The sequence below is a fragment of the Balaenoptera musculus genome, chromosome 11 (genome assembly GCF_009873245.2).
Source record: "Balaenoptera musculus isolate JJ_BM4_2016_0621 chromosome 11, mBalMus1.pri.v3, whole genome shotgun sequence".
NCBI classification, from domain to species: Eukaryota; Metazoa; Chordata; class Mammalia; order Artiodactyla; family Balaenopteridae; genus Balaenoptera; species Balaenoptera musculus.
This window is the reverse complement of record NC_045795.1, coordinates 63,062,328-63,081,244: the sequence shown is the minus strand read 5'-3', so window position 1 is coordinate 63,081,244 and position 18,917 is coordinate 63,062,328. Positions and strand designations below refer to the sequence as shown.

Below are 18,917 nucleotides of genomic sequence, written 5' to 3'. Positions count from 1 at the left end.
AGCCTGATGAGGTGTAATGATTCACGTGGCAGCTGCCTCTCCACACATTCCAGCCACAGCCCCCAGTGCTTAGCATGTGAGGCGGCTGGCCTGGAACCACCCAGTGGCTGGGGCATGTTCCTAGGGCCCCCGCACTCAGGGGCGACCTCTCCCCAGGTCTCCCAGGCTCCTGGGGAGGGTAGCACTCTTTATAGTTTCCAAAGTACTTTCTAGTTCACAAGCTGGAAAGAGGGGCAGGGAACTTGCCAATACCTGGCCTTCAGGTAGGGAAAATGAGGCTTAGAGAGTAGACTGGGCTGGCCAGGGCCATATAGCGAGACTATGACAAATAGCACTTAACAGGGCTCCTGCCCCTGGCCTGGGCTACTCCCAAGTGTCTGGCTCCAAGGGGTATCCCAGGGCATGTAGGACCCATTCTGTGACCAGGGCCAATGGAGGGGGGGGGCAGACTTCAGCTTTACAGGTCAGTGGGCAGCCGTGTCCAAGGGGGAAGACCTCCTTTGCCCTCTGTAAAGCTTTCCACTGCCCTGCGCCTCCCCCCACGGAGCCTCTCCCTCCTCTGAGCCCACACACGCCCCCTGCTCTTCCAGCTGCTCCCATCCTCACTGGCCAGAGAAGCAAGAGGCTGGGGCTCAGTGCCTGTTCTGTCCTGACCTGTGGATCCCCTTCCTATTCATGGCCTCAGTTTCCCAGTCTGTCATTAACAGATGGACAGTTCAGGGCTTGAAGGGGCCCCATAAAGTGCCCAAGCACTCGGGTCCTGGATGCAGACCTGTGACTCTGAAAACCTGAGGTCCCGTCTCCCTCGCAACCTTGGGGGCTGCCCGTGCAGGCCAAGCTGTGCTCCTCCTGTGGGCCCCAGCCCAGGGCTCTGAGGGGCGAGTCTAGCCCTCAGCTCCAGGGACAGGAAGTCGTATTTTCGTCCTGGGTCCTGAAGAAGGAGGCAGGGGGAGAATGGCAGCTCAGACCCAGTCATGTTTACTCGGGCCCGGCCCCCTCTGAGCTCAACAGGCCCATTCATTAGGAGCCCCATAAACCCTTCGGGGCTCCCTGAGGTTCAGAGCGCCTGGACGCCAGGCCTGGCTGCTGCCCCCAGACCTGTGGGGGGCCATGGGCAGCAGGTGGGGCACGAGTGAGGCAGAACTAGGGATGGCCATGGGGAACTCAGACACACCTTGGCTTCCCAGTCTTTGCATTGGAGTAACGGTTCCTGCCTATGCCTACTGTGGAGCAGTCGGGAAAATCGAAGGGGTCTTCATGTCTGTGTTCCCTCAGACCAGGCTCCTGAGAGCATGTCCTCAAAGCGTATGGCCTTCAAGGCAAACCTGAGACTGCAGTGGCCCAAACCAGAGCTGAATTCCTTGTGAAGACCCCACACCTGGCCTTGGGTTGTCCACAAGCCACACCCTGGCAAGGTGGGCATGGGTGTGCAGCCCTCTGGGGTGGGGGGTAATCCCTTGCCCTCTCCAGCGCTCCCTTCCTCATCTGTTCAAAGGCAGATCTTCATCAGAAGTGGAAACGTGGGGACTGGATGGGCTGTTGAGAGATGAGGCCCTAGGGTCTGCTCACCCCCAGGTCAGGAGGGGATGACGCGTATCAGGGGCCCCTCCACACAGTCCTCCAGCTGCGCTTAATCAGGTGGGGTAAGGTGTTGTTCTGTGGTCCCTCAAAATGGAAGGGATGCAGCAGCAGCATTTGGTGAAAAGAACTGTGGGTTGGGGGTCTGAATCCTACCCAGCTCCTGTGTGACCTTGGAATAATTCCTTCTTCACCCTGGGCTTATGCTGACCGGGGTTAGAGGGGACGCAATCCAAAACTCCTCTCAGCCCCCGGGGTTCCCGTGTTGCGCAGAGAGGGAGAGGGTAGGAGCAAGACCTCCCACCCCAGACCCCTTTCAACAGCGCCCCCATGTGCCCGGGGCAACCTGGCCAACCGCTCATTGACCCTGGCTGGGGGCAAGAGCAGAGTCTCCTTTCCCAGACACCTTCCAGGTGGGGTGTGACTTCCCACTCCAGTGGTTGTAAAATCCCCTGAAGCCTGGTGAGTCCCTAGTGGTGGTGAGGAGGGGGTCTGTGCCTTGGAATACCACCTCCCATGTGTGTTTGACACGTGTTTCCGCCTCTCCCGGCATGGGCTCCTGCTGCTGCTATTTATAACCTTTAAGAGCTCCTGCCGACTGCAAAGTTTTCTTAAACTCAAAATATCACCGAGGTCCTGGGCACGCTTTCCAGAGGCCGGATGGGCCCTGCGGTTTGAAGGGATGAGGGGGCCAGGAAGGAGGAGGCAGTGGGAAGGGGGTTAGCTCAGACACTGGGTCTTGCCTGGGGGCAGTGGTGGGGAGACCTTGGGTGGGAGACCCTTAGTTCTTGACACTGGGTCCTGCTTGGCCTGGAGGGACCATCTATGTGGGTGGTCCTGGTTCAGACTGGGCCATCTGGGAACTGCTGGGCCATCTCTCTGGGCCTCAGTTTCCTCTCACCCTGAATGCCTCAGGGCACGCTAGCTGAGCTAAGCAATGAACTGACAATGACACTGGGAACATCTCGGGCTGGGACCAGGGCTGTGTCTGCCTGGCTGTCCGACACCCGGCACAGAGCCTGGCCCAGAGGCGCCATGGACGTGGCTGAACTGGCCAGAAGGGGAAGTACTTTGGGGAAGTTTATAAAACTGTGTGGGAGAACGATGTTCAGCGAGGGGCAATGGCATGCTAGAGGTCACCCAGCTCATCCAGACCAGGTCCCCAGCCCTTCCCAACACCCAGGGCCCTCTCAGGCTGTGGAAGAGGCTGAAGGGCCCCCGATGGAGACAGGTGAGTCGCCACCTTGGAGGAGGTTCCAGGGTAACAGAAGAATGACTATGCCTATCTCAGAGACCTCCCCGGAGCTGGAGGGGGCACTGGTCACCAGCTGGGCCCAGCAAGGACGAGAGGCAGCTCGAAGTCACACACCCAGCTCCTACCTGTCCTGGGCCGCTGCTCCATCTCCGGGGCCCCTCTGCCTCTTCAGGAGTGAATGAAAACCTCAAGCCCCGCTTCGCAGGTGGGAAGCAGAAGCCCCGGCGACTATGGACTCAGTCATGCTCTCTCCATAGGGAGACTGGTGGTTTAGCCTCCCCCCACCTCCACTGCACCCCTTTCCTTCCCTGCCTTCCTGAGCTGGTGTGGGCATGCAGAGGCGGGGAACAGGAGTGCTGACTTCTGGGCCAACTAGCATACGCCACCCCTCTGCAACACCCTTCGCCCCACAGCAGGCTCTGGAAGCCATTCCTGGCCCAGGGAGCAGAGCTGGGTCCCTGACGGAAGAGTGGCCACCTCCGCCCCTCCCACTTACTGCTCCACATATATTTTCCAATTTAAGCATGATCACAGAGGGCTATTTGGGGGCAGACGGAGGCAAAGACGTGATGACCTAGCAGAGAGAGGAGAGGGATGAGAGAGAAAGAAAAGTGTTCTGGAAGGTCAGACCTGATGGAGCCCCTCCTTTGCTCAGACGCCTTCCTGTGACCCCCCTGGATCAGATCACTTACTCCCCAAACGCTTGAGAACTTATTGTGTGCGGGGCTGGGCTCAGAGACTTGGAGGCTCCACTTCTGGGAGCCACTTCCCTGCAGGCACCACTGCCCTGGGGTTCCCATTGCCTGAACCCTAGTGAGTCTCTACCCCTGCTTCTCACTGTCTGACTTGCCCTCCCCTTCTTGGCTTGGGGGGTGTCTCATATACCCTTCAAATGTCCCCTTTTCTCCTAGGTCTTCCTGGATCTGCTTCTGAGCCCCCAGCAGAGTAAAACCTTGGATTCTTGATTCTTGCCTCTCTCTTGATAGACTGCGAGCCCTGAGGGCAGGGACTGGGTCATCTCTGTGGTCCTGCTGAGTCTTTCATGGTAGAAAAAAAAGCATCATCTTGTCCCACGTCTCTGCAGGAGGGGAGAATTAGTGGCTGGAGCTTTGGACTTCAAATACTCTCCCCACCCCTTGCCCCTCTTATCTCTCAGTTGCTATGGAGACAGCCTCTTCTGAGCCTCAGTTTCCCCAAGAGGAGGGAGGGAATCCCAGGATCTCAGAAAGACCCTCCTCTGGCCTCTGGACAAGTCTCTTGTCATGTGTTGTCAGAAAGTTCTTCTCCAGGGAGCCTTAGGAGATTAAACCTGATGGATTGGAAAGTTCTTAGCAAATCAGGGAGCAGCCCAAGGGTCAAGCTGGCAGGACTGGAGCCCAACTCCTAGATGGGAGACTGAAGTTTGGGAGGCCTGGGGCTGCAGGGAGGGCCCACCCCAGTGCTCCAGCCCAGGCCAGCCCATCTGAACCTGTGGCCTCTGCTCTCAGTGGGATGATGGGTTTGGGGGGACCCCAGGGCCAGGCAGGGGGAGTGTGAAGGTGGTGAGGGCTCTTGACTGATGCAGTCAATGGTTCCTCTTCATGGTTCCTGACCCCAAACTGCATCTACAGTGATTACAGGTCAGGCAGGGAGCTGCAGGCAGGCTAGGTGGGGGATGGGCTGGGGGAGGGGCCTGCTACACCTACCAGAGAGGTTCCTGCATATCCCCTCGGACCAGGACTCCTGAAGACAGGGCCCCTCTTCAGTGGGGTGGGGCTTGCAGTCAGGCAAGGCTCCCAGGGGACACAGGAATCCCCCAGTCCCTCCTCGATTATCTGTAGCCTTGGAGAGCCCTGTATTCATGTGGAATTCCAGCCGATTGTTCCCTTATTGACTTGACTCTAAGCTCTAAGCTCCAGCAAAGAAGCTCCAGCCTTCTCCGAGGCACTGAGACCTGGGCAGGGGACAAAGGTTGGTGCAAGTGGGGGAAGGAGGAGACTCAGGTCCGAAGATGCCCCAAACTGACTGTGCTGGGGGGCCTGTGTGTCTGCTGAGCTGACCTAAAACCCCACTCCATTGTACAGGTGTGAACACTGAGGTCTCCAGAGAGCAAGAGTCTCTAGGAGTCAGTGATGGGGACAGGACCAGAACTGGGTCCCCTGCTGGCCCCAATAACCAATCCCAGGACCAATACCTGGATTTGCTTTGGATGGGACATGGTGCTTTGATGTCGCCTAGCACTCCATCCATCTCCTCAAAACAACCTCTCCATCCAGCTAGGCTGCAGACTTCTCAGACCCAGAGTCTCTGACCATTAGCCCTGGCTCCAGAACCTAATGAGGCTCCTTGGAGCAGAGGGTCCCAAGTCCAGATTTTGCAGAGAGCAGGGTATCTGGTATCATCCCTTTCTGTCTGCTCCAGGCCCGACAATTGGAGGTCCTTGGGCTGGTTTGAGGGGTCACTGCACATTCCTGGGCATCTGTGAATCTGAATCTGCTGTGGACCCCCTCCAGTTCTCCAGCCCAGCGTGATGGAGCCCTACCTGTCCCCCAGCCATCCCCTTTGCCCTCCTGCTGCCTGCTCTGGGGTCCAACATCTGGGAAAGGAATGGGTCGGGAGCCTTCCAGAGAGTCCTTTCCCACGAGAGCCGAGCTCTGACCCCAGTCCTTATCTGGCCTGGGTGTTCCAAGAACAACACAGATGCTAAGGCTTGCAAGCCCCAAACTTGGGGACGCTGACCTCCCCAGGCCCAGCTGCTCTGCTCTGGCCTCTGTTTCCTTCTGTGAGCAGGGTGGGGTTGGGGATGGCCCTGCAGGGGATTTGGAGAGGAGGCAGTGGAAAGGTTCCAAAATACTGGACACACACGTTCAAACTCACACACACACGTGCACTCACACTGCCACCTACCCACACCTCACCGGGCAGGCCTGCCATGGTCCCCTGATTTCTATTGCCCTCAGCCTCTCTCCTCCTTCCCAGCACTCCTAATTCCCACCCAGAGCTCTTCCTATACCGTGAACTTGAAGGTGTGATGTGTTAGGGATATGTGTATGCAGAGGCATGTGAATGCGTGTACGTATGCACGCAAAGGGAATGTGTGGGCAAAGTGCACGTGCACCTGTGTATGAAGGTGTGTGCGCACAAAGGCATCTATAGGGTGTGAGGGTTTGTGTTTAAAGATGTGTGCATAGGAGTGTGCCTGCTCCTGGTCCAAGCACCCGTAGGTGGGGTTCCTGAGTGACTGTGAGTGCGTGAGTATGTCTGTGTGCATGGGTGCACATACACTCTTCAGTGTGATTCCTGTTGGTCCCTGTATTGGTAGAAAGGGACCAGGTGACGTGAGGGGCGTCCAGGGACCAGTAGGCATCTTCAGACAGACACAGACACACACCGGGGGCGGGTTAGCCTGAATGGGGTATCCTGTGAGTGAGTGTGTGTGTGTGAGTGTGCACGTGTGTGTCGTACTTTAGACATGAATACACCAGGTGGGCGGGCAGATATATAAATATCCACACAGGCAGGTACGGGAATTGACCCTAACTATTCCTGGCTGGGGGCTTGGGCCATTTGCAATGCAGCTCCACACCCTGAGCCACAGAGGGTGTTTGTGTGGCCACTGGAGGCAAGGACACAGCTGGTGCTCGGTGGGGTGGGCTGGGGACAGCCCTGGGTCTGTGGCGCCTCCACAGCTAGGTGTGGTCTGCAAGGGGACAGGGAGGGAGGCTCTCCCAGCTACCATTCCCTCTTCTGTTGCCATCACTACCATCACCTCCTGCCTTCACTTCCACCACCGCCATCCCGGTCCCCTGCACTGCCTTCATTCCTGTCACTGTCTCCTTGTCATAGCTGCCCATCCCACCCTCCCTTCCTGCATCCCAGTCTGGCGCCCCCTTCTGGTCCACCTTGGGCTGCTTGAGGGTGAGTGAGAGGAAAGAATGAATCTGCCTTCAACCCAGCTTGCATCTGGGACTGGGGGCCAGAGGGCTGTGTGCACACGCATTGTCTGTAGGCTCTGGGAAGCTCCATCCTGCTCCCTTTGTCTCTGGTCCACCTCAACAACTCTCCCTCCCCTGTTTCTGAATCTGTCCCCACCTCTGTCTCTGTCTTGGTCTCTGTGTCTCGGTCTCTGCCGTAGTTGGGGTCCCCGTCTCCAGTTTCTCCATGATGGCCCAGGGGAGCTGGTTCCTCCTCCCAGCCAGTGCGAACTGTTTGCCTGAGACAGTCGGTCCATCCAGTCAAACAACCACCCAATTCAGACTCCTCGTCTGACTGACAGGGTTTTTTTTTCCCCTGCTAAATTTACTTGCATTTTTGACTGAATTGGCCATTCAACAGAGGTTGTGTCCACATGCCCCTACCCCGCCCCATGCCAACAGATGAACAAGCTCCCAGATGGACGCGCACACAGAGCCAGGAGTGCCCAGGCGTGCTCCTACACACATGTGGTCACAGCCTCGTGTGACACACGTGAACACATAAGATGACACACGCCCACAGGATCACACATGTGTTCCCATCCTCCTGCCCACAGTGATGCATCTGAACACACACAGACTGCACACATCTACCCGCTCACACACAGGTTCATACCTCATGTCGTGGGGACAGAGTCTGTACACCCTCGGACCTATTCTGGGGAAATCTTGGGGAGATGGAGATCTGGGCAGAGCCCCCGCCCAACAGCCTGGGGCAGCCACAGCCCCTCTCCTCTGAGGCCAGCTCACCCTCCTTCCTCTGCCTTCAGCCTCTAGGTGGGGTTTCTGGTCATCTCAGGCCGCTGCTGAACCCCTGCAAGCCTCAGTAGCAGCTCCCAGACCCTAATCCTAAAAGGGGACTCTTTTTTTTCTTCCAAGGACAATAAATATTTGCTCTTTGGGAAACTGCTGGTGGGAGAGTACAGGGTTTGGCCCAACGGCGGGGAATGTCCAGGGCAGTTCAGAGAGGCCTCAGGCCACGCTGGGGGAGGCGCTGGGCCCCTCTAGAAGCTAGACCAGCAGGCAGAACCGGGAAGCCAGGGCTAGGGCTGCACCTCACTCCCTTCCCTTGGACCCCAGCTTCAGGCCTTTGTTTTCTCCATCCCTTTGCGTAGCATGTTGGCACACCCTCCTCCTATCCCTCGCATCTCAGACCCCTCTGCCCCAGACCTCGCCCTTTGGGAGCCTTTTTCCCACTCCCATTCATCTTGTCAGCACCCCCCTCCCCTTTCTCATGCACTCAGACTTTCAATCCACCTCCTTAGACCAGCCATTGAGGGCAGGGATGATGACCCCCAGGCTGGGCCCCTGAGAGCAGAGCACGCCCCTCAGATTGGGCCCCTGAAGTCAAGGCTGTGCCCTCCTTCCATAAGGGAACAAGCCTGGCCAACAGGGTCCCCCACCCTGTCCCCTATGAGACACTGGTCCCTGGAGGCTCCTGCCTGCCCACCCCTCCCTCATCCTCAATTGGGCTCCCAAATATAGCGGCCGTGGCCACAGCCGGCCAGGACACCACAGCCCCAAGCGTCAGTCCTGGGCCGGGATCAGAGGGGCAGGAGCTGATTATAGGTCCCTGGGCCAAACCCAGGGCTCGTCTGCCAGCCCGCTGGGCCCTGCCACCCCCACCCCCAGAACCACAAGGTTGGAGCATCTGGTCCCCGTCAGCACAGTGGGCAGAAGGAGGGGCCTGGGGGGTGTGTTTGGCCTGCTGAGGACAGAGTTGTCTGTGTGTGGCATGGGGGTGGCGAGGATGGGCTCATGACTGCTCAGGGGCAGTGACTGTCTTTCGAACTCAGGATCACTTTGCCCCACCCATGGCCATTGTACAGATGGGGAAACTGAGGACAAAAGGAGCCAGGACCGGCCTGGGTCACAAGAGCATATGAAGTCTCCTGCCTCCCCCTTGGCCACTCCTTCCCATCTTTCAAGGCCTGGGGCTGTGCCTCCGGGAAGCAGGCCACATCCTGTTGGTGGCAGAGCAGCCCTGCTGGGAAGTCCTCCTTGGAGTCAGACTTTCACCCAAGGCTCCAGGGGCGTGGGATGGTGCAGAAATTCCTCTCCTTCTCTGGGTCCTCGTGGCTGCCTCGTGCCGCCTCTATCCAGAGTTGCTGGGCAGCTCCTGCCCCTCTTGGGGCTTCAGTCCCCTCATCTGAGCAGTTGGGCAGGAACTAGCGGCCCTGTGTAGGGTCTGTATTTATGGGCGTGTAGTGGTGAGTCCACATCTATGTGAATACACGCGTGTGCCCTGGTGGGTGAGCTGCAGCCCGTGGGCCTGCCCATGCCCAGATGGGGTCCCCAGGACCTGCTGCACAACAACATTTGACCTACTTCTAAGGCTCTGGGTCTGGCCCAGGACGTGTTCTTGACTCCTCCGGGAAGTTTGGGCCTGCGTCCCAGCCCAAAGGCCGTGGGCCAGGAGGGGCGGTCCTGGACGGGCCAGGGCAGTCTGCGGAGCCTGCAGCCAGGGGGACAAGGGCACATGGGGAGCCTGACCCTCCTTCCCTGACTTTGGTTCCTGGGCCCAGGGGATAGCCAGGCCTCACCTATCCATCCCTCTCCTCACTCCCCACCATTCCCTCCATGTGGCCACCATATTCTGAGTTCCCCAAATTGGCTCTGACAGGATGAGGGACATTCCTCATGCCCCTCTGAACACTAGCAGGAAGGTCTGCCAAGCACTCACCCCTGCTGTTAGCCAAGAGCTAGCCCCTCCCCTGCTCCACCCTTGTCTACACAGGGCAGGAGGCAGTGCCCCTTTGGAAAACCAGCAGCCCCTGTCCTGGGTCCAGGGTCTGGGGTCTAGGTTTGGGTTTACGGGCCTGGAGTCTGGGTTTAGAGTCCTGGGTCCTGGGCCCTGGGTCTTGAGTCCTGGATCTGGATTCTGGGTTTAGAGTCTTGGGTCCTGGGCCTGCTGTCTAGGGTTTGGAGTCTGGGTTGAAGGTCTGGCTTTGGCATCCTAGGTTTTGGAGTCTGTGTCCCCAGAACGGAATCTGGTCCTGGGCTCTGAGTTCCAGGATCTAAGTTTGGGGTTCGGATTCTGAGGCCTGAGTCTGTGGTCTGGGTTTGGCGTTCCAGGTTCCAGATTTGGAGTCTGAGATCTGGGTTGGGATCCTGGTTTCTGGGGTTTGGGTTCAGGATCCAAAGACCAGTTCCTATCCCTTTTACGCCCCCTGCTGGCTGCATCATGGTCAAGTCACTGCCTATACCATCCGGTCGTCCCTACCACTTCAGGCTCTTGAGAGGAGTCTTAGCAATGGATGCGGAGTGGCATGAAGAGCAGGCCTGCGTGGAGGGGGGCGGCAGGTGGGCTGAGGGGCAGCAATGGCTGCATCGCTGTCCGGGGTGCCCCTGGCAGACACAAGTACTGTCAGTCAATCAGCAAATCTCCCCTTGCCTTACTCCAGAGATGGGGTTCGGCAGAGGGTTCCAGTCCCCCTGTGAGATGTTTGGGACATTTGCTCATCTGACATTTATGGAGTGCCTACTGTGTACCAGGCTCTGTTCTAGACCCTATGGATATACAGCCATGGAAGACCAAAAACTCCTCCTATGCCAGTTGACATTCATGGGAGGGGGGACACACATAAGAGACAAGATAACAGGGAAACAGCTCATTTTAGGGTGCACAGGGATGGGGAGTCCAGCTGAGAGGCAGGGCAGAGGGAGCAGGTCCAGGGTAGTCTGAGGAGGCTTCTTGGAGGAGGTGACATCTCACTGAGACCCAGAGGTGACAAGGAACAAGCCATGGCCAGGGTCCCAGACAAGGGCACCAGAGGGAGGAAAGCCTGTGCAAAGGCATGGGAGCTGGAAAGAACAAAGAAGGAGGCCAATGTGGCCAGGGGTCTCCTGTCTCTGTTCATGGGCTCCTCAGAAGTCAGGGCCCACAGTTTCCTCAGCTGGGGGAGGGGGAGGTAAGGTGGCTGCCCCCAGAGAGGGCTCTGGGATGTGCTGTCTGCATCAGACTGGGTCACAACTCAGACACTGGAGCTGGGGGAGTCAAAGAAGAGGGATCCAGACCCCTGTCTCTCTCCCCAGGCTCTGCCAGGATCTTGTCTGCTGAGCTGTCATTCCTAAGGGGCACAGAGCCCAGGCTGGGACCTGGGAGAGAGAGGTGAGTGCCAAGCCTTCTGTGGCTCGTCTTTGCTACCCAGTGCCTGCCTCTCCCTGTCACTAAGTCCCCTCTCCTGTTCACCTGCCTACCCACCTGCCCACCCCTTAATTTCCTCCTGTCTTCGACAGGCATGTTGCTGGCAGTCAAGGGGGGTGATCCCTGCAGAGTCCCTGCTGGGGTCTGGGCATTAGTTACGTGTTGAGAGTGGCCCTGTGGGGTGAGCCTAGGGCACTGCTGCTCCCAGGAGCCAGAGCTCAGACAGTCAAAGGCCCATCTGAGCCCTGGGGAGGGAGTGGAGGATGGCTCTGTACACGGCGTCCCCACTATAGGACCATATCTGCCCTGTGCTCGAGGGAAGAGGACCAAGACATCCCCTCACCAAGCAGAGGAAGGTGGCTCTGTGTGGCTCTAGCAGGCTGCATGAGTCTGCAAACCTGGGAACCAAGCCTCAGGAGGCCCATGTCACCCATCTACTCCTGTTCCCACTGATGCTGAGTGGTTTCCAAGGGATGGCAATTGTGTGTGGATGCATCAGTGAGATCGGGGTTCTGGGTGCCCCTGCGTATGTCCAAGGCTCTGGGCCTCGGTTTCCCCCATGATGAGTGAAAGGGGATTGGGTGGTGTCTTGTTGGCTGTGCCTGTGGCTGGTGGGAGCCCTCGAGGGGGTCCAGAGTCAGTTGTCCTGAGGGTCAGCAGGTCTGGGTGATGGGGCCGCCCAGAGGTCTCTCTCTGTGTGTCCCCCTCTGTCTGTCTTCTCCTCTTGTGGTATTTCTGGCTGGTCTCTGAGGACCCTCCTCCACCCCTTTCTTTCTTAATAGTCTTGCCAAACATCTGGAAGAAAAGTGAAAAACTTGCCTCTCCCCCAGCGCCGGATGTTGTCAGATTTCCAGATGTGGGGTGTTCTGCCCTCCAGATGAGGGGAGGAATGTCCTGTGTTCCAGCTAGGAGGGGACCCAGCCCTATCCCTGGACTGCTGTTCCCCTCACCATGAGGCTGAGTGACCGGATGAGAGGGACCTGGGCTCAGCAGGGGGACGTTGGGGGCATCCAAGTAGAGGCCCAAGTGAATCTTCCCCTCAGGCTCCACCCCCAGTGCCTCCCTACACCTGGGAAATCCCCGGGGGCCAGGAGGGGGGGCAATGCCTCTGAAGTTTCTATCAAAGGCTCCAGGCATTTAAAAATAACAGGGAACACCTCCTTTCCACCCCCCGGCACAGACACTGGGCAAGAAATGGAGGTCAATGTGTTTGCAAGATGTCCCCACTCTCCGAGTTCTGTGTCTGGAAGGGCCTTATGCCACCTCAGCCTTCCCTCCTCCCCCCAACTCCTGAAATGGTAGACCAGCCAGGCTGCCCTCTGTCACTGCCATCTGGGGTGGCATTGTGGGTAGGAACTGGGGGGGGGGGCGTACCCTAGGCTGGGCACCCGGGAGGCAAACCTCTCCCAGTGCCCTGGGGTCCTTCAGAGAGGCAGACCCTCTCAGGACCCCACCAGAAGTGTCAGCAGAGGGCAACATGGGGCAGTGGAAACAGCTTCCTGGAGGAGGGTGCAGTGCGGACGAGCCTTGAAGGCGCCAAGCAGAGGGGCGAGGGCAGAGGGTAGAGTGTGTGCAAGGGTCTGGCGGGGAGCAGGCCCTGGGGTGTGTGGGGAAAGTGGGTCGCGGGAAGCTGTGGAAGAGGGGCGATAGGAAGTGAAGGTGAAACCAAGAAACTCAGGGTCAGGCAGATGCTGATGCGGGAGGCTGTGGAGGCTGCCTGGCTGTTGAGCTAGGCTGGGTGACCGCCCTCGGGGGGAGCAGACCCCATCCTACTGCCATTTAGGGTGTTCCCAGAGATGGGCTGCAGCTGCCTGCGAGCCACGACCAGACACGCAGGCACGATAAACACCCAGACACAAACACACAGAAGCAACACCCGCGGACCCGGGGGGGTCATCCCCCACATGGACACAGACCCTCCCCCCACAGACACACAGAGACCCCCTCTGCATACAAACACCCAGCCAAACGGAGACAACACACACGGACACACGCAGACCTCCCTCTCCCCCTCCGTGTAGACACACAGGCACAGACACATGGGAATTCGATGCACAGATGGGAAGTTTAACTCAAGGGGTGCCCTTAGGTAATCCCAGTCCTCCTGCCCCCAACACAACACACAACACATGCTCGGTGCTACCTTCTGCACCCTTTCAGTTTATTGACCTGCTGAGGGGCATTAGGGCCCCTGCGTGTGTGCGTGTGCTTTTGAGGGTGTGTGTGTGGGCTGAGCAGTGACCTCTGTCCTCCCCTCCCCCGCTCTCTCCCCAACAGGTGATTGGGAGGAATGGAGAGCCCTCCCTCTCCCCCACCCATTCCTGAGCCTGAACAATGCCCCCCCAGGCCCCAAAATAGCCCCTGAGCCTAGCCAATGTCCTTTTATGGCCCTGTCCCCATTGTGCCCTGCAGGGGTGGGGCTGGGGTCATGAGGTGTCCAGGCAGCATAAAGGCCGGTTACGGGAGGCTCACCTACCCGGCTCTCTGCTTCCTTCTCTCCACGTCCCTCTCTGCTTACAACCTCCATGGCTCCCAAAAAGCCAGAGCCCAAGAAGGATGAGGCCAAGGCAGCCGCCAAGGCAGCTCCAGCTCCCACACCTGCACCCGCACCCGCACCTGTACCAGAGCCCCCCAAAGAACCTGAGTTCGATGCCTCCAAGGTCAAGGTGGGTGTGGGAGCTGGGTTTCGGTGGGAAGGGCAGGGTAGGTAAGTGAATCCCAGAGTGGATCTACCCCGTGGAAGACCAGGCTCCAGAAAGTGAGTACTGAACTGAAGCTGGAAGCTTCAGGCATCAGGAGGGCTGCAGCAAGAGGGATGGTGGTCAGACATCAGGCAGGACTCCCCCAGTGCTGCTGAAGGGACTATCTTTTTTGCTGGTTGGACACTGACTCTCCCTTGTCCTTTTCCCTGCACCTCACATCCTTGGGGAATCCTGGACCTGCCTGTGCCCCTCACCCCCGCAGCCAGGCAGGGATCTTTCTTGTCCAGCTGTGGGGTCTTAAGTCCACACCAAGTTCCCCAGGGTGGACAGGGTGGGGAGTACAGGGAAGCAGGGCTCCTGCCCAGGCTGGGTCACACTCACCCCTGCCAAGGTCCCTGAGCCCCAGAGCTGCTGGGGCCTCAGCTTTGAGCTGGTGATACTGAGCCAGTCTGGGTAGGTCATTGAGGAAGCTGGTCTTGGAACTGTGACCAGTGGCCCCAGGAGCCCTTCCCTGGCTTGGCTTGAAAGCCTTTCTTAGAGTCTAAACCTGGAGAACGAGCCATGACTCCCACCTGCGGCATCTGCGTAGTGGCACGTACTCGTGTCCTGCCTGTTGCCTGTTCTTGGCTGGCCACTGGCCACTGCTGCCCTGGCTGCTGGCTGAGGGGCCCCATGGAGCCCTCCCAGTCCTTCACGGTCCCCAGCAAGACCTGCAGCCCATCTGCACAGATCCATCTCCATTCCTGAGCCCTTCCTGGAGGCACCTACCTTGTCCCTCAATACACGGGTTCAAATCCCAACTCTGCTCCATTCCCATCACTGCTCTAAGGCTTGGTTTCCTCAGCTGTAAAATGGGACAATAAGTCCTCCTCACAGGCTGTTGGGAACCACTCATGGCAAGTGCTCCCTGGAGTTGACTCTGACTCCTGACCATCCTGACCCCAGGTTTGTGTCCCACAGGCCCCCTGGTGAGGGTCAGACAACCCTAGGGCCCAAGGTGGCATTGTGTGGTCTCACCGGATCTGAGGCTACACAGACTCCCCTCTGAGCAGAGGAATTAGTGAGGCCTCTCCTGTGACCCCTGCAGAAAGCTGTGCCAGGGGCCCAGGGCCCATAGTCTCGGCAGGCTTCTTGGTGGAGAGAGCTCTCGGGGGGGGCCAGGAACAACGACTTGGTCTTCCCAACACAGGGTTAAGCCAGAGGGTTGGGAGGGGCAACCCAGCAGGGTGTCAGGGGCGGGATCCCCCTCTGCACTGGTGTGCACTACGGAGGTTGGTGGAGGGGACTCTGAGGGAGCAGCAGTGGGAGAGGCGCCAGTCAAGTCCCCCTCCCCCAAGCTCCTTTCCCTTGTGCGACCTTGACCTTGGGGCGAGTGACTGCAGTGATAAAAATAGACCTGGTATCCGAGTGAGGAGGGGGAAACCGGGTCCCAGGAGGCCTCCTGACCTCAGGTGGCCCTGATGTGGCCTCAGCAAACACTCAACCGCTGGGCCCTGGCCCCCTGCTGTGCCATGCTGGGGGCTGCCCTGCGCTTATGGATGGGACTGTGTAAGACTCAGGCGTAGGCAGGACCACGTGAGTGACAGTGCCCAGCCTTGAGGGCTCTGTGGGGGGCAGACACATGCAAACAGATGCACACACAGGTGTGTGAACGCACATGCACATCGCACACACACCCCCTCCTGCAAATATGTTCTCATGTTGACAGGGCTCCCTGGCCTGCCCCCTCGCCTTTGCTCCTCCTGCCACCTCCTGCCCTGACCCTGGTGAGATGAGGCCTCCCATCTCACTTATGTGGACAGTCCTGCCCACTGGGCCCCAGGCCTGGCAGAGCTGGCAAAGCCAGTCTGTGCTTCAGGCACGTCTGTCCAGGACCAGGGGCCTCAGGTAAGGCCCACCCTGGGCTGGGGATTCAGGGCACCAGGCCTCCCTCCTCACCACTTCCCCTGATGAGGCCTACCTGGTGTCAGGGTCAGGGCACATGCAGACCCAAGGTCCTCAGGTGGGATGTGGGGAGGGGTAAGGAGGCAGGAGGGAGTAAAGGTGGACTGCAGGAGGTCCTGGGCAGTGGAAGCTGGAATCCTGGAATGTGGACGGGTTGGGGCAGCTGAGGGGTTGAGGCCCGGTCTGGACACGGAGGGCCAGGAGGAGGCCTGGCCCCGTCCTCTGAACCAGACACTCAGAATCTTTGGGGGTCTCCTTTCAGATCGAGTTTACACCGGAGCAGATTGAAGGTGAGTGGGGGTCTTGAGCCAGGGGCTGCAGGGTTGGGGCCCGGGTCCCCCAGGCTGAGAGTCCTCCCCTGCAGTGTGGGGCGAGTCGGGGGGGCTGACTCTAGAAGTGTCCGCAGCTCACGCCCTCTCCCGGCAGAGTTCAAGGAAGCCTTCACGCTGTACGACCGCACACCCAAGTGTGAGATGAAGATCACGTATGGGCAGTGTGGGGATGTCCTGCGGGCGCTGGGCCAGAACCCTACACAGGCCGAGGTGCTCCGAGTCCTAGGGAAGCCAAAGCAGGAAGGTTGGTACGCCCGGCCTGAGATGTCCCCATTAGTGCCAGTCCTGGGGGAGACCACCCGGGTGGGCTGCCATCACTGGTGGGACAACACGGGAACTCCCCTGCTGTGCATTCTCCTAACATCCTCCCATTGTCTGGAGGAGGACCTGGAGGCCAGTCTCAGGTAATGCTGACAAGGTGATGAGCAGTGATGGTTCCTATACCATCTGGCCCCATGCCTATTTGCCAGGCCTCCTGGTCGTAGGGGACTGACAACAGCGCAAACTAGCTTCAGTGGCAGGTGTGAGGGCAGGTCAGGGTGTGCCTGGCCTCAGCGTCCCATATGCTCTCCCTGTCCTTCCTGGCCTCCTGGGCATCTCTCTGTGGGGCAGGGCCAGCTTCCCTCACCACCACAGCCAGAGAGGGTTGCCTGCTTTGCCCCAAGGAGGAGTGAGACCCAAGCCCTCGCCACAGGTACAGAAGTCCCAGAGAAGGTCTCTGATCGGTCCAGCTGCTCTCGACCAATCACAGGTGTGGGGAGAGCGGGGTTGATAAGAAAAATAGAGAGACGCTAGCGAGAACTGTTCCCCCAAAGAAGAGCAGAGGTGCTAGTCAGAGCCCACTGTCGTGCCACTGTCCTTGTGAACAGCAAAGGACAATGTAAATAATGCATTTCTCAGTTGACCGTAAAGTGCCTTGTGATGGTGGAGTGCTTTGTAAATGACAAACTGGCGTAGAGCGCATTGGGAGCTGGGTGAGGGCAGTAGCTCCTCATTGTCAGACACAGGGGAGGGATGCCCATCTGCCCCTCAGAGCCTGATGCTTGGGCCATCTCTCCACAGAGCTTAACTCCAAGATGATGGACTTTGACACGTTCCTGCCCATGCTTCAGCACATCTCCAAGAACAAGGACACGGGCACCTACGAGGACTTTGTGGAGGGGTTGCGGGTCTTCGACAAGGAGGGCAATGGCACGGTCATGGGCGCCGAGCTCCGCCACGTGCTGGCCACGCTGGGTGAGGGCAGCCTCTTCCCCACCCCACTCTCTCCTTCCTGGGGCATCCGGGAGAAAGCACTCTGTCACCCACCGGGCCTGTTTCTCACTTGTGAAATGGAGGGTGATGCAGTCAAGGTGCCTCGACGGCAGGCGACAGAAATGTGGGGAATTTAGAAATTTAGGTGGGGAGTAACGAAAGCCAGCTGGCGCAGCTCACAGAACTGGAGGGGGATAGGAACAGCTCTGGGGACAGGGTGGGGCAGGGCGGTACATCCAGGGCGATCAATCCAGTCCTTGTGTTCATTGCCTCAAGGTCAAATTCCAGAGCCAAGGAGGTACTGTGCCTGCCTCTTGGGCATCTTGACCCCCACCGTCAGGTGCCTGGCTGGCAGGAGCGTTCCTTTCTCAGAGAGAAGTTTTCCTACAGCAAATGTTCATTGAGCACCAATTGTGTCTGCGCAAAGTGAACTTTTCCTGCACCAAACATTTACTGAGTGCCTACTGTGTGCTCAGTCCTGTGCTGGTCTCTGGGGTTTTGTGTGTGTGTGTGTGTGTGTGTGTGTGTGTGTGTGTGTGTGTGTGGCTGGGGGCTAGGAGGTGTGAGGGAAACTGCAGTGGTCATTCCAGTGGGGGAAACAACACAACACATACAAAAGCACAGAGGCGGGAAAGTGCCAGACTTGTCTGGGGAACAGTGGTGGTGTCTCTTGGTCCCCTCCATGGTCATCCCCTAAGGTCCCCAGCTCTATCGTATGCGTCCTTCCTCTAGCCTTGAACGGCTGCCCCGAGGGACTGCTTCCAGAGAGATGGGGGACCTGGCCTACTCCTGATGGAGGGAGTCCCGCCAGCCTATTGAGGACAGGGGACAGTATGTGCTGGTGACCTGAACAACAAGATGGCACTGTTACGGACAGAGCCCAGGCTCGGAGGGAGTGCCAGGCCTGCACCCCAGGCCTTGCCCTTTTTGACTTGTCACTGATTCTTCTGGTTTCAGAAATAGGGGTGACAGCCCAGGCCTTGTGTGTACCAATATGAGGTGTGGGAATACTGGAGGGGCACACCCACCATCCAGAGGGGCTCAGGGGGCCCCCCACCCTTCACACCTCAACAGTGCTGACTCAGCTTTCCACTCCTGCCAGGTGAGAGGCTGACAGAAGATGAGGTGGAGAAGTTGATGGCTGGGCAAGAGGACTCCAATGGCTGCATCAACTACAAAGGTAAACTCAGCAGGGCAGGGAGTCTGCTGGCGGGAGCAGGGCATTAGGATCCCAGGTCCCCACCTTTGGCTACCCAGGGCCGAACCCCTGCTGCTCACTCTTTCCTTCTTTTCAGCATTTGTCAAGCACATCATGTCCAGCTGAACCTCTTGCCCCAGGTGAGACCTGCCACCCTCCCTTTGCCACCTCTGCTGATTTCAGCCCTATTGTCCCCCTCCTGCCTCTGTCATCCAGATCCCCTGTTGCCACCTCCCCAACTCCACCAATTCCAGTTCTCAGCTGACATCCCGCAGCCTTGCTTGCCCCCCTCCACTGTAACCTGTGACCACCTTTGCTCTCAGGGAGCCCGGGGGAGGCCGTGCTGGGGACAGCTCATCTTCCACTCGAGTTGCTGACACCAGTGGCCTGGAGTCTGTGGGACGGAGGGGAGCACATCGAGACTCCTGCACAGGCTCTCTCTGCACAGCTCTGCGGGGCTGTCATCTCCCCCCATCAGGCTGCACTTGCCTGTGACTGCAGCTCTGTCCCCACCCCTTGGGCCTCATGAATAAATGGCTTCTTTCCTTCTTTCT

At 58.6% G+C, this 18,917-nt stretch overlaps 1 protein-coding gene and 1 long non-coding RNA gene across 3 annotated transcripts in view; one reads left to right on the top strand and one right to left on the bottom strand.

The window, feature by feature from the left end:
- LOC118903927 overlaps nucleotides 1-13,476 on the bottom strand; it is a 13,539-nt gene extending 63 nt beyond the window's left edge. The window contains exons 1-2 of the long non-coding RNA XR_005021899.1: nucleotides 13,395-13,476; nucleotides 3,680-3,697 (exon numbers count right to left, since the gene is read on the bottom strand). This is a non-coding gene — a long non-coding RNA (uncharacterized LOC118903927). The remainder of the gene's footprint in view (nucleotides 1-3,679; nucleotides 3,698-13,394) is intronic.
- Nucleotides 13,395-18,917, top strand: MYL3 (myosin light chain 3). 2 transcript variants are annotated; one of them, XM_036869482.1, is made up of 7 exons: nucleotides 13,395-13,599; nucleotides 15,842-15,869; nucleotides 16,006-16,155; nucleotides 16,974-17,147; nucleotides 18,268-18,345; nucleotides 18,461-18,503; nucleotides 18,687-18,917. In XM_036869482.1, the coding sequence occupies exons 1-6, from the start codon at nucleotides 13,459-13,461 to the stop codon at nucleotides 18,487-18,489; spliced, it is 600 nt and encodes a 199-aa protein (XP_036725377.1). In that variant the 5' UTR covers nucleotides 13,395-13,458; the 3' UTR covers nucleotides 18,490-18,503; nucleotides 18,687-18,917. The 2 variants fall into 2 exon arrangements, with proteins under 2 accessions (XP_036725377.1, XP_036725378.1); XM_036869483.1 differs by lacking the exon at nucleotides 16,006-16,155 and having other exon boundaries at nucleotides 18,687-18,916.